The sequence below is a fragment of the Malaclemys terrapin genome, chromosome 4 (genome assembly GCF_027887155.1).
Source record: "Malaclemys terrapin pileata isolate rMalTer1 chromosome 4, rMalTer1.hap1, whole genome shotgun sequence".
Lineage (NCBI taxonomy): Eukaryota > Metazoa > Chordata > Testudines > Emydidae > Malaclemys > Malaclemys terrapin.
Window position 1 is genome coordinate 96,326,863 of NC_071508.1, and position 24,160 is coordinate 96,351,022.

Here is a 24,160-nt window from a genome sequence, read left to right on the forward strand (position 1 = left end):
CTTTATTCAGCAGCTGTTACATTGATCTAAAACCGGCCATAAAAATCAGGGATCACACTGCAATAGTTTTCAAAGAAAGTAGAACACAGCATTTAATTTAAATATAGTTTAAAGAGTTCAAGATAATGTTAGTTAACATACTTTTTGTCTACTCAAGGGTTTTTTTTTTTATTTGTTTTTCTATTTTTAAAAAAAAAACAGGTTGCCAAAACTGCTTGAGCTCCATTGCAACAGAAACTCTAGTGCTCATGGCTCTTTGGCTCTGGCAACCACTCTCAGTACCTAACCATACTACGAGCAAATCTTATTGACAGAGTGCTGAAAATAGCTGTGACAGGTAGAAAACCATCTCTATACTATGGCTTAAAAACTTGGTAAATCTGGTGGAGCTACATTGAAAAATTGGTAATTTTTTGGCAAACAAATAGGCTAGGCTATGGTGTAATAAATTAATGATTGTTGTTCATTTTTTAAATTAAATAAATTTTTAAATTAATGGAGATATCCTATCTCCTAGAACTGGAAGGGACCTTGAAAAGTCATTGCCTTCACTAGCAGGACCAAGTACTGATTTTGCCCCAGATCCCTAAGTGGCCCCCTCAAGGATTGAACTCACAACCCTGGGTTTAGCAGGCCAATGCTCAAACCACTGAGTTATTCCTCCCCCATGAAGCATCCTAGATGGAGGGATAGGCCTTGGGGCCAAGTGTAAGCTTTTGGGAATTGCTTGGTGGGGGTGTGGAAAGAGGCAGATGGGCTGTGTCTGCTCTGGGAGATTCCCAGTGCAGTATATGCTGCTGCTACAGCAGCAACCAGGCCTTAGAATATTCAGAGATTTTGGCACACTGACAAAATTAAGCAATAACAGTGCAAGCCAGAAATGATTTATGGTGATTTTCAACACCTTATAACGCCTCCAAATTTGAAAAAATAATAATGGGACAATAAAATGGCAGGGGTTTTTCCTGCAAATTTCAAAGGCCTGCTGCAAACAACGGAAGTGTAAGGTTCTCAAAAAAAGATTGCAAGAATTGTTTATAATAGAAAATAACATATAAGGGTCAATACCAGCTCCCCTTATAAAAAAGTTGTCTGCATACAACATTTGTCTTATGTAGGCTATATTCACTAGAGGGCAACATTGTCAAGCACCATCCAGCAAGCATTAGTGTTACACATACAAAGTAGCCTGTTCTAATACAGGGACAAATAAAATTTTTTCAACTGATCTCATTCCTATCTAAAAAGCATAAAATTCTATGTGAGTATTTTCTAAGATATCCACCTATATCTCTTGAAATGTAGATATTGTTTCATATGGATCTAGTATAGACCTGGGTGTGCAAACTCTCCTGACTAGTTTACCCTACGTGTTTAGAACCATCTCCATTTCACACATCATCAATGTTGTTTATGTACATTTCATATGATTTACTATAATGGAAAACAAACAATGTGGAACTATGCTCCTTAAGTCAACCAAAATATTGTGTTACAGTTCCCAACAGCTGGAAAGAACCTGTTCAATGCCTAGTCCCTTGACTAACCACAAAGCATCCACCTCCATTTATTCAGCTTGCCCGTTAACTATTTTGCTACTGGCAGGTTTTACAACTTATTAAAACCTGGAATACAAGTTGGTATTGCATCAATGTGAACACTCCAAAATAATAAAAGGGGGCAACAAAATACCCACAAAGTAGAAAAACGGTTAGAAATGATGCTTCAGTCAAACCACACTCCTCAGTCTATTGTGCTAACCTTGCTTTTAGTGCCCCCAAAAAGCCTTACTCAACTTGTGCTTCTGATTCCTTTAATAGTTTAGTTTTTATTGTTTAAATTATCTTAATGCTTTTTAAGTGAATTTGGGAGGGAATCCAGAAAAATGATGGACAAATTGGCAACACTGGAAAAAGCAGTCTTCTAAATTATACAGAGAGCAGCTAAACACAATGGGCAACAGCACTGCAAGCTTCCAAACGCGCCTACCCCCCTAGGGGTTGAGAAAGACACATTCAAGCCGATTCATTCACTGCCTTCTCTTCTAAGGCTGTCAAAAAGAGATATGAGTTAGAACCAATTTTGATGGTGGATTTTACTATATATAGACACTTGTCCAAGTTGGAAGTGAGATCCACCAGCTCTTTTCATACAGGCCTCCAAATAGCTACCAACTGGCAACAATTTTTGTTCACTGCCAGCCAGAGATAGATTCACATTAGTAGTTTATATCCTTTTTGTCAGAAGGTTCTTTATGCTATTATCTGTATTGCTAGTGACAGCTTTTTTAGTATATTATGAAAATGACTTACTAAATAAGGAATTACTTTTTTTTTTTCAAGCAACTAATATAATTTGTAATCATTTGGTTTGTTAGGCTCCTTCTGCAGAAGAAAGTGAAGTGGACTCCTGGTGCAATATTTCACTGACCATTGTTTTATTGAAATAAACATCTAGATCTGAAACATGGCCATTTCAGTGACAGACTGAATGTTGGATAGCTTGTTTGGAGATCACGGTGCTTTCTAAAAGTCACAGCAGCACAAGAGGGCGTGATCCTGCAAAAGATCCTTGCATAGAAATTCTATTGAAGTCAACCAAGTAGTCCCAAATACAGAGTGGAAAAATCAGGTTTAGAGGCGGGACAGATTAATCACCCAGTAATTTCTTGTCTAAAAATTTAGAAGAAGTGATTTGAATGTAAGCAAAATTATACTTTTCACTTCAGCATTTACACTCCATATTTAGGTTTGGAAAATAGTAAGTCTTCAAAATACTAAAAAGAAAATAAATATTGTCATTATTTTTAAAGTTTAATAACAAGTTTCTTTTTAATTTAAACATTTCCTTGCCATTCTACAAACTTAGATGTGACAGTATTGTGTTAGCTACTGCATAAATACAAGCAAAAAGTAAAACTGACCAGTCTAGTTTTACTATCTAAGCTGAAAAAAAGAGCAAAATGTTTATGAAGTGAAATTTAATAGTATACTTAACTAGAGACTGAAATGTGGCATTACATGAGCAGATTCTTCATTTTATCAACACACATTTAGAAATATAATGATATCAGAAATATGTACCGTTGTCACAGGAAATTTAGACAGTTGGCGAAGAAAGAAACAATCTTTATAATCTTTGTTAAAGCAGCCAACTTGATAGCTAATTTTCTGAAAAGCTGCTAATACCTGATAACAAGTGCCAAGGTCTTTTCCATTGGCTGTGAATGACAACATTCCAGTACCCAGGTCAACAAGGCATCCGATTTCTAAATCAACATTACTGCGACTTGATCTCTGGGAATTAGCAAATGTGTCTCCACCCCAAACCATGTAGCAGTTACTGCGCTTCACACTGAAAGAAAGATATCAAGAACAATGAAAACTAATAATTTGCTGGATTGTGACTGATTAAATATACAGGTTAAGATGTACATAAAAAAATTTTTTTCACTAATAACTAGAAATTCTGAGGGAGATGTCAGATTTTTTTACTGTTTTGTTGTCATAATGAAGAAAGAACATCTTAAAATATAAAGAAATTTTGTTTTACCTATCAGTGTTTGTACTGACCATTTGTCAAATGAACACAAACATACACTGCAAAGCCATTTCTCACTTGTCCTGGTGGCTTTACTCACACTTATACCAATGAATCAATATTCACTTGGACATGGTTCAGATTGGAAAGGCCCTCTCTAGTGTTCTTTGCAGATTTCAAAAGCATGAATGAATTTTTTACTTTTTCTGAATGCCACTCAGCTGTGACTTGCCTGATTTGGAAAGCCTGATTTCACCTGTAGTGATCATTCAGGTATAACAATGAAAGGAGGAGAGCTGGGCAAATTGTTAGCTGAAACAGAATGTCCCCTCTCGGATTTTAACAGCACCACCTAAAATTTGTTAATTAACAAATATATGATTTACTGACTAGTTCCACCTAATATTTAGAATTTAAATGAGCATTAGAACACAATCCATTATTACTTTATTATTCACAAAGATGAATGAAACTGAAGTAAAATTCCATTCCAACAAGTAAATAGGTAATTTAAAAACATTCTTTAATGAGTGATATGCAAATCCCCTACCTTTCATGAACCCTGCCTCTTTCATCACCTAAAGTAACTGTCACTGTGCTATTTTTGTTTAGGTCGAAATTTTCACGGTAAAAGTGGTAGTCAGGTGTTACCCAGCCAACCCAGACGGAAGATGGGTCTTGACCAGCAAATATTCGCACTGAGTAATAGTACTGAAAAGAGAAAAAGTGGTGTCTCAGTGACAGAAAACTGAATTGTATTTTGAAGACAAAAATAAGAAACATTCTTAACAAATACAGGAAGAGACCATCACATATACATTGAGAAATTAAAAAAAAAAAAAAGCACAGCTAACTGCGTATTGCCTATGGTTTTAAAAAGTATGTTTCTGTAAAGCAGCTAAAATAAGCTCTGAAACATGAGAAAATGGTCTGCCCTTATATAGAAATACTACAGTTAGTAAAGTAGTAGTAGTACTAAAATAAAGAAGAAATAATCCACAATAAAGACAGGGTTTAGATGTATATTTAGAAACCTAAACATAGGCACCAAATTTTAAAAATTTGGCCAATGGGGATACACACAAATAAAATCACAGGTAAGTATTTTCCAGGGATTTTCAACAGACCCTTTTAAAATGAGCATATTACCACGCAGCAAATATTATTAAGTAATGAAAAGCATAACTGAGCATATTTACTTACTGTTGTAGTGTGAAGAGCAGTTTCTTGGTTCTGTTTTCTGGAGGAAAAAAGCAGCATTGTAGTAATTTGATAGTTTAAAGCATTAAGTGACACTGTATTTTCTTTTAATACTTGAAATAAATTGCTCATATGGATTAGTTTCTGTTTGTTGGACACAGACTATGGTACTTTCAATGTCAATGGAATGCAACAAGCCTTTCTAGAAAAGATCAAGGAAGGAAGGTGATGCATACATGTTCATTTCCATTGACATGAGGAAGAACTGTAGAGAGAGAGATTTACAACAGCCAACCAAAGATAAATGGTCTTTTTCCTTCCCTGAGCATATTTATTGCTGCATTTGCAGAACACATGAACTAACAGGAGGAATGGAAATATGAAATGGGGTGGGGATTATATAATATAAATTCAAGATTAGAGGGTAAGTAAAAGATTCTGGCCTGGCTTTCAGAGGTGCTGAATCCCTGCAAATCCTGCTGATCTCACTGGGATTTTTGAGTGCTCTGCACGTCTCAAAGTCAAGCCAATAAATAACTAGAGCCCTCTTGCTACATTTCTTGGGTAGATTCTTGTTTAGATATCTAGTGCTCTGCAGCAAATTTTTGTTTTAAGGTTATTTAAACCTTCACATTTAAAATGTGGTGCTTTGTTAATAAATAAAGATCAGTAACATAAATCCTATAAAATTACAGTGTGGGAGAGGAAAATGAATGGGAAGTACTATATGTAAAAAAAAAGAATAATGGAGAATTGTTTTTTAAATTTCGACTAGAAACCTACCACAAGATGATTAAATATAAATCTAACCTTTTTTGGAAAGCATCAGCAGATGCACTTGCCACACCAGTGCCATAGTTAAAGGATGAATGGAACTCAATGGGCATGCTCAAACGGCAATATATCATGTCTGCATTGCTGTTCTGTGTGCCAAATGTCTTGTGCGTCACTTTTAAGCAAGGTGGGCTGTCAAGGGTTCCATCGATTCTTGTTATCTAAAAATCATAAAAATAATATCAAATTCATTTATAAAACTGAGAAGCACATTATGGAAATTTTGTATTAATTCATGCTGAATTCAACTGACAAAGAATTAACTTATAATGAACAGGTAGCTGTTTAAACTGTTTCATCATCACATGACAAAGTCAAGCCAAATGTCCAGTAGAGAAAAATCCAAGAAAGACAATTATTATTTGTATTGTTAATCTCATAATTCAAAAGGGTTTTTTTAGATTCTCACTTTAATTTTAATAGAGCGTCCCAATGACTTCTATCTTGGTGTATGGCCAAGGTGACGGAACAGGCCCTCAACATAAAAAGGCAGATAAAAAAGGTAAAAACCGAAAAGGTAGAAAATATAAATTTGGATTCCAAAATAGTTTAAAATAATCCACAGCTGGCATGCTTTGAGTACCTAAATGACTGTAGTGCACCAGTATGAATGAGTAATGCATACATGAAGAACAATAATGAACATCCACATGGGGTGACACTACCATAAATGAAGTGGGAGACAGACAAGGAGATCATCTGGAATTATCCAACATGGACTTGGTTAATGCAATCCTAGGATGCATCAGGTGAGATATTTCCAATAGCAATAGAGAAGTGTTACCACCATTATACAAGGCAGTGGTGAGATCTCATCTGGAATACTGTGTGCAATTCTCATCTCCCATGTTTAAGAAAGAGGAGTTCAAACTGAAACAGGTGCAGAGAAAGGCTAGTAGGATTATCAGAGGACTGGAGATCCTACCTTATGATAGGAGATTTAAGGAGCTTAGTTTGCTCAAATTAACAAAACAAAGGATGAGGGGAGATATGATTGCTCTCTACAAATACATCAGAGGGATAAACACAGGGAGGAGGGGTATAATTCAAGTTAAGGGCCAATGTTGGCACAAGAACAAATGGACATAAATTAGCTATCAATATCAAGTTTAGGCTTGAAATTAGATGAAGGTTTCTAACGATTGGAGAGCAAAATTCTGGAACGGCCTTCCAAGGAGAGTAGTGGGGGGCAAAAAACCTAACTTGTTTTGAGCTTGATAATTCATGTACGGGGTGGTATGATGAGATTGCCTACAATAGTGATCAACGGCTCGATGTCTAGTTGGGAGCCGATATCAAGCGGAGTGCCCCAGGGGTTGATTCTGGGGCCGGTTTTGTTCAACATCTTTATTAATGATCTGGATGATGGGATTAATTGCACCCTCAGCAAGTTTGCAGATGACACTAAGCTGGGGGGAGAGGTAGATATGCTGGACGGTAGGGATAGGGTCCAGAGTGACCCAGACAAATTGGAGGATTGGGCCAAAAGGAATCTGATGAGTTTCAACAAGGACAAGTGCAGAGTCCTACACTTAGGAAGGAAGAATCCCATGCACCACTACAGGTTGGGGACCGACTGGCTAAGCAGCAGTTCTGCAGAAAAGGACCTGGGGATTAGAGTGGATGAGAAGCTGGATATGAGTCATCGGTGTACCCTTGTTGTCAAGAAGACTAACGGCATATTGGGCTGCATTAGAAGGAGCATTGCTAGCAGATCAAGGGAAGTGATTATTCCCCTCTATTTGGCACTGGTGAGGCCACACCTGGAGTACTGCGTCCAGTTTTCGTCCCCCCATTACAGAAGGGATATGGACAAATTAGAGAGAGTCCAGCGGAAGACAATGAAAATGATTAGGGGGCTGGAGCACATGACTTATGAGGAGAGACTGAGGGAACTGGGGTTATTTAGTCTGGAGAAGAGTGAGGGGGGATTTGATAGCAGCCTTCGACTACCTGAAGGGGGTTTCCAAAGAGGATGGAGCTAGACTGTTCTCAGTGGTGGCAGATGACAGAACAAGAAGCAATGGTCTTAAGTTGCAGTGGGGGAGGTGTAGGTTGGATATTAGGAAACACTATTTCACTAGGAGGGTGGTGAAGCACTGGAATGGGTTATCTAAGGAGGTGGTGGAATCTCCATCCTTAGAGGTTTTTAAAGTCCGGCTTGACAAAGCCTTGGCTGGGATGATTTAGTTGGTGTTGATCCTGCTTTGAGCAGGGGATTGGACTAGATGACCTCCTGAGGTCGCTTCCAACCCTGATATTCTGTGATAATAGCATATGACTCATCTGTGACTGCTATTAGCAAATATATCCTATGGCCAGAGATGAGACCCTAAATAGGGAGGGATCTGAGTTATGACAGAGAATTCTTTCCCAGAAGTGTGGCTGGTGGGTCTTGCCCACATGCTCAGGGTGTGATCACCATATTTTGGTTTGGGAAGGAAGTTTCCTCCAGATCAGATTGGCAGAGACTCTGGGGTGTTTTTGCCTTCCTCTGCAGTGTGGGGCACAAGTCACTTGCTGGTTTGAACTAGAACAAATGGCGGCTTTTCTTGAAGTATTTACATCAAGATTTGAGGACTTCAGTAACTCAGCCAGAGGTTATAGGGCTATTATAGGAGTGGGTGGGTGAGGTTCTGAGGCCTCTGTAGGACATCAGACTACACCATGATGGTCCCTTCTGGCCTTAAAGTCTATGAGTAATAGCCTTATATATTACCTGATGACAGTAAGTATTAGTGAAGATTTACAGTCTTGGCATCACTAAATCAACTGTTTAGAAACAGGTGTCTTCTTAACATGCAATGTTACCTCAATATGAGCATGATTTTTTGGCACGTTGACAAAAGTTGGTAAGCGTTTGCTAAACCACATAGCAACATCTCGGTTCATGTTGACAGCAAAAGGTTCAAAACCCTCTTGAAGGCCACACATTGTATAATACTTGAAGGTGCTGGCATTCATTCCAAGGTTCATACGGCCAATCTGAGACAGACCCAGTGAGCAAATTGGGACTAAACCTAAATAAATGATATTACAGAAAACAAAACAAAATTTATCTAGAGAACACAAGCATTCATTTTGGATTCTAGCCAATGTAAGTTTAACCTCAGTTCATCTAAGAATTAAGAAAGGTTAACATTCAGATACATGAATATGGGTGAAATTCATCTCTGTCATGAGGGCCCATGCAAGGCCACATCACTTCACTTAACCTCCCTTTTAAGGACTTAAGTGGGGCACAATTGCTGCATAGGGCTTTGTGTGGGATCTCTGCACCAGGATGAGTTTCATCCTTACTACCACATTTATGTAAACAAGCAGACCGTTATATCTGAAACAAACATGAAAATATGTGAACTTCAGAGGTGGATTTACAGTAAAACACAGGGTGCCCTGGCATGGGCCCCCCCAATGACGGGGGGCCCCAGGGCCGGGCAGTTGCAGGGGTAGAAACTTGGTCCTGCCAGCTCCTGGGGCTCCTGCTGCAGGCTCCGCACTCACTGGCAGCCAAGCTCCCCTCTTCCCCGCCTCCTCCCCTGAGTGGGGCCGCAGCGCCCTCAGAGGAGGCGGAGAAGAGGCGGGGGCAGGGCCTTGGGGAAGGGAGTGGAATCGGGGCAGGGTGGAGCAAAGGTGGGGCCCCCACACTCCTCCTACACATATGCCCTCCAGCCCCCTGCTGTGAGCTGCTCAGGGCAGGGGGCTGGGAGCACACCCACGATCCCAGCCCCCTACCCTGACTCCTGCACCCTTCCCACATCCCCATCCCCACCCTGAACACCAAATGGGAGCTCCTGCACCCTCCCATTCCCACCTGCACCCCTTGCACCAAATGGGAGCTGCCCCAGGTAAGCGCTCCACACCCCAACCTCCTGCCCCAACCCTGAGCCCCCTCCCGCACCCTAATTCCTGGCCAGACCCTCCACCCCAACCCCCAGCCCACTCCTGCACCCTAATTTCCTCCCAGATCCTGCACCCCCAGCCCTGACTCTGCACCCCTCTCACACACACCCAGCCCCCTGCCCACCCTGACTCCTGCACCCCTCGCACCAAACGGGAGCTGCCCCAGGTAAGTGCTCCACACCCCAACCCTTGCCCCAGCCCTGAGCCCCCTCACGCACCCTAACTCCTGGCCAGACTCTTCACCCCAACCCCCAGCCTGCTCCTGCACCCTAACTTCCTCCCAGACCCTGCACCCCAAGCCCTGAGTTCCCTCCTGCACTCTAAGTCCTGGCCAGACCCCGCACCCCAACATTTTTTTAAGTGTTCTTATCCAAAGCACTTTACAATAGTTAGCTAACATTACAAACAATATTTGGAAAGATCATTAAGTGGTCCGCCAAGACCCTCAGCGATTTTCAATTGGTCTGTGGAAAAATAAGTTAGACTACAAAAACAAGGTACCTCACTTTATTTTCATTTACTTCTTATTACTTATAGGAGGAGGAGGAAGAAAAAAAGAATAAAAAATGGGGGTGGGAAAAGATAAGAGAGAATCTTCTTTTACTTGGCTGGGTCCCAGGAGGGGCCCCAAAAATGAAGCTGAGCACAGGGCCCCACTAACTCTAAATCCACCACTGGTGAACTTGAAGAGGTGGCTTAGGATATGTCTACAAAGGAAGATCCATGGTGGCATAGGATATGTCTACTGCAAAGGAAGACCCATGGTGCCAAATCTGAGAGTCAGGCTCACAGGGCTCGGGCTGCAGGGCTAAAAATAGCAGTGTAGATGTTCTTGCTCAAGTTGGAGCCTGGACTCTGAAACCCAGGATGGAGGTTGGATCTCAGAGCCCAGACTCCAGACTGAGTGGGAACATCTACACTGCTATTTTTAGCCCCACAGCCCAAGCCCTGTGAGCTCAAGTCAATTGACCCGGGCTCTAAGACTCAGTTGCCACAGGATTCTTTTTTTTTTTTTTTTTTTGAAGCATAAACATATATTTTGGGGTCTAATCATCAGGTTTGAAAAACCCAAGTTTACTTGAACCAGTCATTCAAATACAGGAAGGATCAACTCCATTCTTAATCATTCTGAGGCAAATACAACATATGTTCATACAGCTTACTGAATGGAGATATTTAAGGTGCAATATTAGTACTCAAGAGCATATCTGCTCAGTGTGGACATTAAAAATCTCTCCTCTACCCAGCATTATTAGTTCTTTTTATAAAAATATAAATGATCCCCACAACTCCTAAATTTTATTAGCTCCTCCCCTCCACATAAGCCAGGGATGGGCAAACTATGGGCCGGATCCAGCCTCTCAGACTTTGCATCCGGCCCGCAGGATTGCCCCCTGTGGTGCTGCGAGCCTGGCGCTGCTCTCAGAAGCGGCCCCCGGGCGGGGTGGGCAGAGAGCTCTGCGTGCGTTGCCCTTGCCTCCAGACACCCCCCCCCTCCACAGCTCCCATTGGCCGGGAATGGGGAACTACAGCCAATGGGAACTTCGGGGGAGGTACCTGGAGGCACGGCAAGGGCAGCACACGCAGAGCCCTCTGCGGCCCCTTCCCCAGGGGCCACAGCACTTCCTGGAGGGGCGCGGGGCCGGGGACAGGGCAGGCATGCAGGAAGCCTGCCCTGGCCCCAGTGCGCACCGCTGCCACCCCAGAGCCGCTTTAGATAAGCGTCCCTGGGCTGGAGCTCAAACCCCTCCTGCACCCCACCCCCCAACTCCCTGCCCTAAGTCCCTGCCTGCACCTTGCACCCCTCCTGCACCCCAACTCCCTGCCCTGAGCCCCCTGGTACACCCCACACCCCTCCTGCACCCCAGCCTCCTGCCCTGAGCTCTATGCTGCACCCTACACCCCTGTGCACCCCAACCCCTTGCCCTGAGCCCCTGCCGCACCCCACACCCCTCCTGCAGTCCACACCCCTGCCCTGAGCCCCCTCCTGCACTCTGCAACCCTTCTGCACCCCAACCCCCTTCCCTGAGCACCCTCATACACCCCGCACCCTTCCTCTGCCCCAATCCCTTGCCCTGAGCCCCTTCCTGCACACCACACCCCCCCTACACCCCGCACTCCCTCCCGCACCTCAACCTCCTGCCCCGGCCCTGCATACAATTTCCCCAACCAGATGTGGCCCTCCGCCCAAAAAGTTTGCCCACCCCTGACATAAGCTCTGCCCCTTCTCTCCGAGGTGCCTAGACCAACACAGAGGTGAGAGACCACTCAGTCCCAAGGGTGCTTTCTGTGGGGAGGAGATGGATCCCTGCAGGTGTGGAGTACAAGAGGGCAGAAAGTCCATTCACCAAAGCAGGTTCCACTGTATCCAAGTTCACTATTAGCAATTGCACTGTAAGGTAAATACCTAAAATAGCTGGCTATTTTAGGTATCAATTTAATTTTCAGTATATTTAGAATGTATATAAGAGAATATACGTGGTTTTATTTTCTCTCCAGAAACATTCTTTTAAAAACTAAGCTTGCTTTAAATCTCGAATATTCTGAGCTACATATAAACCTTATTATTCTTAACAGATCAAAGCCCCAATTAAATTTGTTTGCCTTTTAAAATGTTGTATTCATAACTGTTGGTAGAATGGAATAAAACAAAAGCTTAAATTATCAGGGAATTTAGAAAAACAAGATAAGAGACCGTATAAGACTAAGAGCGTTTTGTAACTTTTGGGTGGGCTAGAGTTCACTTCATTGCCCTTCTTTCTAGTGCCTAAAAAAACCCAACTCCCATAGAAAAATATCTGGAGACCCAGAATTCAATCTCTAAGGATTTTCAGCAAGGATTGCATAGGGTCAACCTCCCCACATTCAAGTCCCAAAAAGAGCTAACAAAATGAATTTAATTAAATAACTATAATATCTTATGATGTAAAAAATAACTTTTTAACATAACGTGGCTATTTCATACTCCACAGACATTATCTTCACATTTATACATAAAACATAAATAAAGAAAACAAATTAAAATCTGAACAGTTCAGTCCCCACAGAAACACAGTGAGAAGAAACTGAGTTCCCAAAAGCTTAGGTTGAGTTCACCTGAGTCTCAGTTACAGTCTTTGATCACAAAATCTACACCATCTGCTCAGTCTAAAAAACAAAACAAAAACTTCCCTCCACTTGCTTGTAGGAATCTTCTGTTGGAATCCATGCAGACTCTTCCTCTTCCTCTGCTGAAATCACTGTTAACCAGCCAGCTAACTGATTAACCAACCACTCAGTTAAGTATGTAGATTAAAAAAAAACCCTGCTGCAAAATGCTTCAGAGTTAGGGACAACAGCCTGCTTTCTGCTCCTGGCCTCAGCCTCTCCCAACTCACACTGAGCAGGTGGCCCTTTGTAAAGCAGCTGCCCTGACCGCTTGCCCTCATGGAGTCTGACCCCAGCAACAGAGAACCTACTGGAGCATACCCCAAGCTACCACACCCAATTCCAGAAGCTTCTGGATGTGGAGTGCTTAATCTGCCTAGCAACAATATCCCAGCGTGCCCTCGTCACCCCCTCCTTTTCCGGTCGGCCATTTCCCCCCATGGAGGGATATAAGCAATCATGGCGCCCAGTCGAAATGGCATGATCTTGAGACCCCACTTCCACAAAGATTGGCAGAGACGAGTTGCCACCTGGTTTAACCAGCCCGCTCGGAAGATCCGCAGGAGGAAGGCCCGTCAGGCAAAGGCTCGGCGCATTGCTCCACGCCCAGTGTCAGGGCCAATCCAACCCATTGTGAGGTGTCCCACTGTTAGGTACCACACAAAAGTTCGTGCTGGCAGAGGATTCAGCTTGGAAGAGCTGCGAATGGCTGGCATCAATAAAAGGGTTGCCCGGACTATTGGAATCTCTGTGGATCCCAGACGATGCAACAAGTCTACAGAATCCCTGCAAGCCAATGTGCAGAGACTGAAGGAGTATCGCTCCAAACTTATCCTCTTCCCAAGGAAGCCCTCTGCACCCAAGAAGGGAGACAGCTCTCCAGAAGAACTCAAGATGGCAACTCAGCTCTCTGGACCTGTTATGCCAATCAGGAACGTTTACAAAAAGGAAAAGGCCCGTGTTATCTCTGAGGAGGAGAAGAACTTCAAAGCCTTTGCCAGCCTGCGTATGGCCCGGGCAAATGCCCGTCTCTTTGGAATCCGTGCTAAACGTGCCAAGGAAGCTGCAGAGCAGGATGTGGAGAAGAAGAAATGAACCGCTCTCCCTCGAACTGTCAATAAAAGAGTATAGAAATGTAAAAAAAAAAAAAAAAAACAATGACCCAGACACAACTCACGCCTACCTCCCCCGCCCATGGGTCTCTTAAAGAGATATCTCCCTATTAGGCACATGCGTTACACTGTTGGCTGGCTTTGTAAATCCTTGAGAAAAATGGTTTATTATTGAAATATCAGGCATACAAGGCTTACAAATTCAGGCCTACAAGGCTTTATGCTACATTGAGTAGATACTCACACCCATATTTAGGTCTGATTTTTAAAATATACAATATGTGCTCTTGGTAAGTTATATATAGACACATATTGAGATCCTAACCCTGCGAACACTCAGACACTTGAGAAACTTTACTCAAATGAGTAGTCCCATTAAAATATACACAGACATTTTCCCAATATTGTCATTTCTGATGGCCGAACATGATGTCTCAACATGTCTGTATTTGTCATTCTAATAGCTATTTCTTTAGAAATAGGCTGCTGACTGTTCCATCTCTCCAAGAACAGAGAACATTGGGGAACCACAACTGAAAACTCTCTCTCCCATTCCAGCAGCAGAAATACTACAGCCATGGAGTCAGAGTGAGAGCTAAGGGGAAGGCTGCTGGTGGTTCTCTCATCTACTAGAGTTTCTTCTGGTGGGAAGAAAGGGGACAGGTGGCTTGTACTCCAAACTCTGGCAGCACTGATCCTCATTGGGAAGTTGCTGCCCCTCCTCCCCCATCAATCTATGACTAATATTAGGTAGGTGTGAGGAAATTCAGATAACAGTTACCTCACTCTCACTGAGTCATTCAGAACATATTGCTCAGGCAGGATAAGAGGGAAAATCCTCTCATTGGTCAATAACTAGTTAAACAGGAAACAAAGGGTAAGAATAAATGGCCAATTTTCAGAATGGAGAGAGGTAAATAGCGTGTTCCTCAGGGATCTGTACTGGGATCAGTTCTGTTCAACACATTCATAAATTATCTGGAAAAAGGGGTAAACAGTGAGGTGGCAAAGTTTACAGATGATACAAAATTACCCAAGATAGTTAAGTCCAAAGCTGTCTGCTAAGAGTTACGAATGGATCTCACAAAACTAGATGACTGGGCAAAAGATATGGCAAATTAAATTCAATGTTGATAAATGCAAAGGCCTAAATTAGCTATTACCATTCACGAAAGACATCTTGGAGTCATTGTGGATTGAGGTCCCAGGCCGGGGTAGCTTGGTGAACTTCTGAGTAAATGACTATGAGTATAATTTTGGCCTCATCTGTTCTTGTGTATCACGCGTGATATCACTGGAATCGGTGGGAAAGTGTACATGAGGTGTGCATCCCATACGATGAAAAAGACGTCCCCCAATGACCAGGGTTCCATTCCTGCTCTCGAGTAGAACATTGCGCATTTGCTGTTCATTTGGGATGTGAACAAGTTGACAAAGGGAGTGCCCCACTGGTGGAAAATGGAGAGCAAAACTGTCCCATTCATTTCCCATTCGTGGTCTCAAGAGAAGTACCTGCTTAGTGTGTCTGCCATTGCGTTCTGGCAGCTGGGAAGGTAAGAGGCCGAAATGTTTATGTTGTGGTGTATACACCAGTTGCAGTTTCATGGCTTTGGTGCACAGCGAGTGAGATCGAGCGCCCCCTTGTCGATTGATGTAAAACATGCAGGTAATTTTTTCAGTCATGATGTGAATTGATTCGTTCTTTATGTGCGATGGGAAGTGTCTGCAGGCATTGCAGACCACGCATAGTTCTAGTAGATTGATGTGTAAATGAGTCTCCACAGGAGACCATTTGCCTTGAACCGTGTGCACGTGTATATGGGCACCCCAGCCTATCAGCAAGACGTCTGTCTTGATAATTATTGAAGGGGTTTCCTGTTGGAACAGGATGCCCAGGCATACATTTTCTGGTCTTGTCCACCAGTGTAGAGAGTCCAGGACATAGGGTGGTACTGTAAGTCACTTGTGCAGGCTGTGCTTGCTGGGTATGTATACCGAGCTCAGCCAGCCCTGAAGGCAGCTGTAGTCTTGCGTGTCGTACCACAAACCTTGTGGCTACCATATGTCCTAGAAGTTGCAGGACAGTACGAGCCGGTATTTGGAGGCTGACTCTTACCTCTGAGATAAGTTTGTCAGAGTTGAATCTGTTCAGGGCAGCGATGCCTTGGCTTCTATGGCATCTAGATGTGCCCCGATTAAGTCCAATTGTTGGTCAGGAACTAGAGTGGATTTTCTTTCATTCATCTGTAATCCTAGATACCTGAATAGTGTGATCATCGTCTGGACTAGGTCCAGTGCTTCTTGTTGACTTGGGCCTTTTAAAAGGCAATCGTCCAGATAAGGGAAAATCCTTATTCCCTGTTTGCGTAGATGTGCCGCTACTACCGCTAGGGTTTTGGATAAAACTCTTGGTGCAGTGGATAGGCCAAAAGCTAGTACTCTGTACTGGAAGTGTTCGTGTCCTACTCTGAAACGCAGGAATTTCCTGTGACTGGGATGTATAGTAATATGAAAATAAGCATCTGGAGGTCGAGGGCTGAAAACCAGTCCCCCTTTTGCAGCACTGAAAGTATTGTGCTCAGTGTCACCATTTTGAACTTTTGAATGTTGAGTTTCCTGAGATCCAAGATAGGTCTCCATCCCCCATTCTTCTTATGGGCCAAGAAGTAGTGGAAGTAGAACCCCATCCCCATGTATTGAAAAGGTACTCGTTCCACAGGACCTCGTTGTAGAAAATGATCGACTTCTTGCAGTAACAGGTGCTCGTGAGAAGGGTACCTGAAGAGGGATGGGCAGAGGGATAGGGTAGGTGGTCGGGAGGTAAAGAGGATGGTATATCCTGATCGTACAGGGGAAAAACCGGGGCTGGGATTGTGTTGGAGGCACACTGTTGTAATCTTTAAAGCTGGTAAGAGCAAAGGTATGGCGGCCTGGCTGCACCACACACGGATGTAGCTGGGAGTGACTTGCATGCTGGAGGCTGTTTATGAGCAGTCCGTGTTGGAGGCTACATCAGCAATGCATTGTAAAGTGCACCCCAGGTCACAGGGCAGGAATGACACAGCTAGTCATTGGTATGGATTGTACCTTGGTATGACACAATTTTAATTAGCTTAATATTATCTGTATTAACTCTCAGAAGGGTGAAACTAAAATCTGTTTCCTTACGGATATTTTACTTTCCTACATCATGCATATGCGATTTGATCAATATGCACAGACCTTCAGTAATGCATTTCTTGACCCCCTCCCCCTGCCATACATGTATATATGGAAGCTGATCCTGAAAATCCTTACTACTATGGGTTCCTTATTCATGAATAATGGACCTAAGAACCACCACATTATAGGAACTTTACAGATATTTTTTAAGTGCTCAAGGTCCATTGAGAGTCTAGCAAGCTGGACTATACATTGATCAAACTTATTTCACTTTTCAGTGAAAAACTAGAATGAAAACGTTAACATTGTAATGTAATTTGATTGACAATAATCTTCATTGCTTAACATGAAAGTTATAGAGCCATTTTGGAAAATGTTTATCGAAAATAAATCTTTGTAAAGAATTTAAAAGAACAAATTGAACATACAGTTGTCCCCAAAATTGCTTTCATTGTACAAGCCCTCACTTTCTACTAAAATTTGTAAGTCTAGTTCTCACTGTCATACAATAAAATATCAAAGTGGTTCAAGTTTATTTTTTCATGTGATATGCCCACTAGCCCCTGATCTGGGAGTACATTGTTTTCTTTAACATTTTATCTACTTAAGTTTAGTTATTTATCATTGCTGATTTGTGGTTGTTTGTTCTTACCATTATTCCTGGTGAAAGGGATGGTTCAGTACTGCAAGTTGTTTGAAATCCATTTTTCTATTTGCAGATTAGGGCTTGCAGAACCCTTTCACCAAAGTGTCCTCTAAAGAATTAATTATCTTTGACTTAAAGTTCAGGCTTTACTTTGCAACATAACAAGACTACTAGCTGATAACTGCCCTTGATCCTCAGGAAACACCAAAAGGACTAGGCTTGGGCCATTCAAGCACAAGGAGCCAACACATTCATTTGGCCAACAAAAGACTAGATGGGCAACAGCACTGGATTCAACAGCAAGTAAGTTTCCTCATTGTCTCTCACTTAGGTGAAAGCTTGGAGATGCTCTGTCAGAGCTGAGGGCCAAGTATATGAGGAATCCCCAACCATGAAATGAGAAGAGGCAGAATCATCTGTAACAATACAATTTCAGACTTCTCAATTCATTTTAAATCTGTAGTACAACATAATTTTCTCCTAATTTTTCTTATACGCTTGCAGTGTAACTTTAAAAACAATAGGATTCAACTTACCCTTTTCTATTTCAAAGTCAGCAAAGGCAAGTTCTGAACCTTTATTGGTTATAAGCAATTCCCCATTCAGAGTAAAGATCATGGACTTGTCATCTAAGTTTATCATACAACCAACAACATCTCCTGGTTGCCAGTTTCGTCCAAAGAATCCACTGCCTAGATGCCAACGCTGGCCCTGAAAAAGAACAGAGACTCAGAAATAAAAGTACAGCACACCCGATTTGCTGCTAGAGAGATTCAAAGCAAGGGGGAAAAAAAGGGAAGCCAAGACACATTGCCAGTCAGTGGACCTATATTGCATATGATAATAGGTTAATAAAATTCTAAATAAGAAAATATATCTTAATATATATGAATAATTTATAAATCTAAGATATAATTTTAATGAAATAATTTCATCAGTGGTGGGACCCTACTCTTAGTTCTTTGTTTTTATCTACTGCTTTTCATACAGAGATCTCAAAAACATTCATGAACATGGAAGAATTAAGCCCCACAACACTCCTTTGAGGTACTGTAGGCTAGTATCTTCCCTATTTTTATATGGGGACACTGAGGAACACAGACATTAAATAATTTTCATATAGTTACACACAACTCCTGTGAATATTAATGTGCTAAGCATCCTTTATGTTTGTTGTGAAGTGACATTTGCCTGAAAAGAACTGCCTTATCTGAATAAACTGCATTTTGTTCATTTTGACTTGAAACAGAGTCCTTTCCATGAATTACATGGAATCCAAGAAGATAAACGTAACAGAAGTCTGTCTCTGTAGAAGTAGCCACAGTGTGTAGAATCAGAACATATAGAACAGGCTACACAGTGACATTGTAATGTAGCTCAGACAGTAAAAACATTTACATGAATTTCAGAATTTACAAAGGGTCTGCTCAAGTCACTATCATTACAATGTTACTGTGTAGCCTATTCACAACTACAAACAAACTCATTTAAATTAAATTTTGTAAAGAAATTTACTAACTCTGCTGCCTTCAAACACAAATGCTTGGTCATCAGCTCCCAATTCTATGTCCGGCCGGCAGCCTGGCCTTGCCCAGCCAACACGCATATCTCCACCCGTCACAGCTTCAAACTCAAAGTACCACTTTCCAGACGTCACTGCATAAGACTGTTCTACTCTGAAGAAACGTATCTTGTCAATTCTGACTTTTTCCACAGTTTGGTCAGCTGTGAAAAAGAGAAAAAAAGTTAGAATGAAATATTAGAACTGAAAATGCCAATGTTTAACTTTCCATCTGTCTCAGTGCTGAAAGAAATAATTATTTATTATGGACATGGCTGAGAATGGTACTACTGTTGTGTTGGTCCCAAGATATTAGAGAGACATAGTGGGTAAGGTAATATATTTTATTGGACCAACTTCTGTTCGTGAAAGAGACGAGCTTTCACAGTTACACAGAGCTCTTCTTCAGGTCTGGGTGTTTGCATTTTATGTTAAAAAATATTCCTATAGATTTATTTACAAATATGTTTTTAAAACACAAAGAAGTATACACACAAGCTTTATAAATCCTTCCTGTAAATATTAATAACAGAGAGACATCGAGCCATGATCAAGCTAAATGATCCACAATTTAGTACAGTATAAAAGCTACACCAGATTACAAATTCTAGTTCTACAACTGAATGATTGTGTAAGAAACTTTGGTGGGTAACATAAGTCTATTTCCCAAGGAACAGCCCCAAGCACAAAGCTGCATGGGAATAGAGACTTCCTACATTTGAGCAAGACTGTTGCTGTAAATTGCACATAATTCTGTGGAGCACATTACTAAACCTTAGCTGATAGCTCCAGCTATAGGAATAATAGGGCCAGCTCCTTCTCCCACTGAGTCAATAGAATTTTTGCAAAAGTTCCATTGACTTCAGTGGGAGCAGTATCAGGCCCAATGATATATCTAGGAAACATAAAACTGATCCTCATAAGTAGTAATTTAGTGTATTTAGAGGGTTTTTTTTTTAAATAAAAATATTTTAGATCAAGAAATAATAACACGATTAAGTAAATGTAGATTAAAATAAATTAATCCATTCCACAATTAAAGGTAAAATCCTGCTTCCATTGAAGTGGATGGTAAAACTCCCTCTGGACTTTCAAGGATGCAGGATTGAGCCTTTAAAAAGCAGTCAGAGATGACTTTGAAAGGAAATAAAAATTGGGCTTCTTTATGTAGCATAAAACGTATCAGAGAGATTTTGATTTTTTTCAAAGTATGTTTTTTCCTGCTTGTGTTTTTACCCCACCACTCCACCCACATTAAACACATTGTGTTTTTACCCCCACCCATATTAAAATTCAGGCCCAGTCTAGGCTGGAAGACTCATTGATTACTGCCAAGCCAGAAAACGGTGGCATCACCAGAGCAAAGAGTGAAAGCTGAACATTTAAGAGCGTAAGGGTGTTTTAGACAGAATGTTTAACATTCTGGTTTTGTTTGTTGATGTTAATATCTATTTAGTTTATGTAACTAACATTTTGGCTAAAGGAAGCCTTTAAAATTCAACATCCTGCCCTTCAATTAAAGTTTTATGGCTTGTAATAAGTATCCCTTAGACGTCCTAGATATCATATAGAGAAAATAGAGCCCAAATGTGACATTCCTTATAAGTCTAAAGCAAAAAAAAAAAAAAAAAAAGGGGGGGAGGGGGACAGAAAAAAGTCTTTAAAAAACAAATATACACATATATTTCCTTCTACATTACAAAGAAGCAAAAGAGCACACTTCCACTGTTTTTGACTGCCTTAGCAGATCATGGAAGAATTTAATTTTAAAACAATGACTTCTAAATGAAAAATCAGTAGTTCCAATAGTATTGCAGGTTTTACAAAACAAAGGCACATGGTATAAGCCAATTAAGTCTAGGAAGTTCTGATTTTATATAATCATTCAATCAGAAGGATTAAATATTTTCAATAAATTTGTTCCTTGTAATTATAGGTTAAAATAATTCACTTGAAACAATGTATTTACTTTGCCACAATACTGAAAGTTATTATGCAAAACATTTTAGATATAAGCTACTTTCTCAAACAGTGATTTACATATTTTCCCTAACGTGTTAAATAATTCTGTGAAGGAGAAATTACTCACCTGGTGTAGTAACTGGATTTCTTCAAGATATGTCCCCCTATGGATGCTCCACTTCAGGTGTAAATGTGCCCCACGCATCTTTGTTCAAAGATTTTCAGTAGCAGTGCCCATTTATCCCACACAAACATTCCAGACATTTTTGTGCCTTGTACTGAAGCTATATAGAACTGTGCACGTGAACCTCCCTCAGTTCCTTCTCTACTGCAAAGTCCCACAAGATGAAACTCTGAAGTAGAGGGGAAGGAGGGTGGGTAGTGGAGCGGGATACACATCTCAAAAAACTCTAGTTACTGCAGAAGGTGAATAACCTCTCCTTCTTCGAGTAGTGACCCTCTGGGTGCTCCACTTCAGGTGACTCCCGAGACGTGTCCGTGAAAGGAGGATGAAATTTTGAAGTAGGATCTAACACTGAAGACAGAACTGCATTGCCAACCACACTGTCTGATCTGGAAGCATGAACCATGGCATAGTGTTTGGAGAAGGTATGCACTGAGGTCCAAGTTGTAGCTTTACAAATCTGTGCAACTGGAATATCTTTCAATAGTGCCATAGAAGTAGCCTGGGATTCTGTAGAATGGGCTTGTATGCTAGGAGGAGGTTGAATACTGACAGTACCATAACAAGAGATACACCCTGAGAGTCTTTGAGTGAGAACTGTGGGTCCTTTGGTCTTTCTGTAAATGGAACAAACAGTCTGTGAGACTTTCTAAATGGTTTGGTTCTGTCCAGACAGAAGACTAGCACCCTTCTGACAGCCAAAATATGGAGGACCACTTCCTCCCTGGGCTGGTGTGGCTTTGGGAGGAAAAAAGGAAGGTGAATAACTTGATTAATATATGGTGTCAAGTATCAGGAGGTAGCTGTGTTAGTCTGTATCCACAAAAACAACAAGGAGTCTGGTGCCACTGGTCTCCTTGTTGTTTTTGATTAATATACAATTTGGAAGATACTGTAAGTAAAAATTTAGGAGGTGGTCACAACAAAACTTTTCCCTGAAGAATACTGTAAAGGGAAGATCTGCCATTAAAGCCCCCATTTCACTGACTCTGAGTGGAAGTGATGATCACCAAGAAAGGCATCTTCATAGGCAGATGAAGTAGGGACAGGTTATTCAAAGGGAAGTTTCATAAGGCAATTAAGGTCAAGGTTTAAATCCCATATAGGGCTTGGCTCTCTAATCTGCAGAAAGATTCATCAACCTCTGGATGAAACTTGCCATCATGGGGTAGACAAACACTGAGAATCCCTCTAGAGAAAAGTGAAAGGCCATGGCAGCTACCAAGTGAACCTCAACAGAACTCATAGAATTAAAAAACGGTCAGGTCTTTCCAACAAGTAATCAAGAACCACAGAGAGGGAACAGGTGAAAACTGTTGCTGGACACACTGGTGATGAAATCTTGCAGCTTTTTTAGGTAATTATTTTGCATAGATATCCTGCTGTTTAATAATACCTGTTGTTCTGACGTGCAGGAAGTCTCTATCCCTGAGAGCCATGAGGAGCCAGGCCCTGAGTCAAAGAATGTTCAGGCTGGGATGAAGAGTCAACCAGAATTCCAGGATAGCAGATGAGGAGTGGTCGGGAGGTGTAATGCTGGGCAGGAAGCCTGACAAATCAAGAAAGGGCATCATATTTTTCAGCCCATTTGGTGCAATTAGAATCAGTCTGGCTCTGTTCAGCTGCTTCAAGAGGAGAGGTGTGGGTAGATGAGCATAGAGAAGGCTGTGTCTCCCAAGGATAAGAAATGCATCCTCTTGAGACTGATGATCCAGTCCTCCCCTCAAGCAGAATTTCTTGCATTTCTTTGTTAGCAGCAGTTGCAGAGAGGTCCACCTCTGGGAACTTTCAGGTTAGAAATATGTGTCTAAGAGTGCAAGGGTAGAGTTCCCATTCATAATCTTGTGAGAAGTGCCTGCACAAATTGTCAGTCATGGTGTTCTGAATGCCTGGAAGGTAAAGGCTGAGATGAGGATGCGATTGGCTGTACTCCAGTTCCATATGTTGCTTTGACACAAATGAGGGGGGAATCTCGCCGTCCCTAGCGATTTGTGTAAAACATGCAGGCTATGTTGTTCACCAAGATTTTTATGGATTGGCCCCTGACGAATAGAAGAAAGTGTAGATAGGCATTCCTGACTGCTCTTAATTCCAAGAAGTTGATGCAGAGATAAGCCTCTTGGACAAATCATTTGACCTGGATGCTGTGTTTGTCTAGGTGCACTCCCCACTCCACAAGAGTTGCATCCATAGTTATGGTGACACTTGCCTGTGGATTCAGAAAAGAGTTTAAGTCAATCAAAAGGGAGGTCTTCCATCGTATTTTGGATCTTCATAGAAAAGCTGTACAGAGGCAGCTGAGAGGCTTGATGTATGACGACAGTGGTGATTGATTGAGCTGCAGGGTACACCTAGGGAGGCTTTCAATGAGGTCCTCGCTAAGAGGTGACCTTCGTCTATCATGGCCTTGAACTGGTCTTGATGTCTGTCAGGAAGGTGTTCAATAAAGGTGTTGAATTTACCATAATTTGTGTGGTTGTACTTTGCCATCAGAGCTTGGCAATTTGTGATCCTGAATTCTGCAGGGTTGCAGAAGAGTAGCTCTTGTGAAATCAAGTCACTTTTGTCCTGACCATATGGTGTAGACTTTGCATGGTGCTGTCTGCCACACTCGTTGACCACTTTCACAACTAAATAATTTGGTTGTGGGTGGGAGAAAAAACCCTCTGAATTATTAGATAGAACATAGTACTTTTTGTCTGCCCATTTACACGTATGGGATGCCATGGTACGAGTCTGCCTCGTTTAATGGTAACACTACTTCTGCAGAAGCTGTCAAATGTAACATGTCCAAAAGTTTATGCTGCAACTTAGGCCTCCTCTAAAGGAATTTTGAGTGAATCAGTGATAAGCTTATTCTGTTCCTGAACATGCTTGAAGTTGTCTGCCAAAATAGGTGGTGCGATCAT

At 41.7% G+C, this 24,160-nt stretch overlaps 2 protein-coding genes across 18 annotated transcripts in view; one reads left to right on the forward strand and one right to left on the reverse strand.

The window, feature by feature from the left end:
- Nucleotides 1-24,160, reverse strand: part of RYR3 (ryanodine receptor 3) — a 551,551-nt gene that overhangs the window by 302,463 nt on the left and 224,928 nt on the right. For all 17 annotated transcript variants that reach the window (XM_054027214.1, XM_054027212.1, XM_054027213.1 and 14 more), the window contains 7 exons: nucleotides 19,064-19,269; nucleotides 18,081-18,255; nucleotides 8,386-8,594; nucleotides 5,551-5,735; nucleotides 4,744-4,780; nucleotides 4,091-4,251; nucleotides 3,189-3,354 (listed from right to left, as the gene is read on the reverse strand). In XM_054027214.1, coding sequence (XP_053883189.1) covers nucleotides 3,189-3,354; nucleotides 4,091-4,251; nucleotides 4,744-4,780; nucleotides 5,551-5,735; nucleotides 8,386-8,594; nucleotides 18,081-18,255; nucleotides 19,064-19,269 — 1,139 coding nt within the window. The remainder of the gene's footprint in view (nucleotides 1-3,188; nucleotides 3,355-4,090; nucleotides 4,252-4,743; nucleotides 4,781-5,550; nucleotides 5,736-8,385; nucleotides 8,595-18,080; nucleotides 18,256-19,063; nucleotides 19,270-24,160) is intronic.
- Nucleotides 13,034-13,768, forward strand: LOC128836697 (60S ribosomal protein L13-like). Its single transcript, XM_054027219.1, has one exon. It carries the CDS (start codon nucleotides 13,084-13,086, stop codon nucleotides 13,717-13,719), a length of 636 nt encoding a protein of 211 aa, XP_053883194.1. The 5' UTR covers nucleotides 13,034-13,083; the 3' UTR covers nucleotides 13,720-13,768.

What these genes read in the sequence shown, in the direction of transcription:
- LOC128836697 (XM_054027219.1), top strand. Translation starts at nt 13,084, where the DNA reads ATGGCGCCCAGTCGAAATGGCATGATCTTGAGACCCCACTTCCACAAA.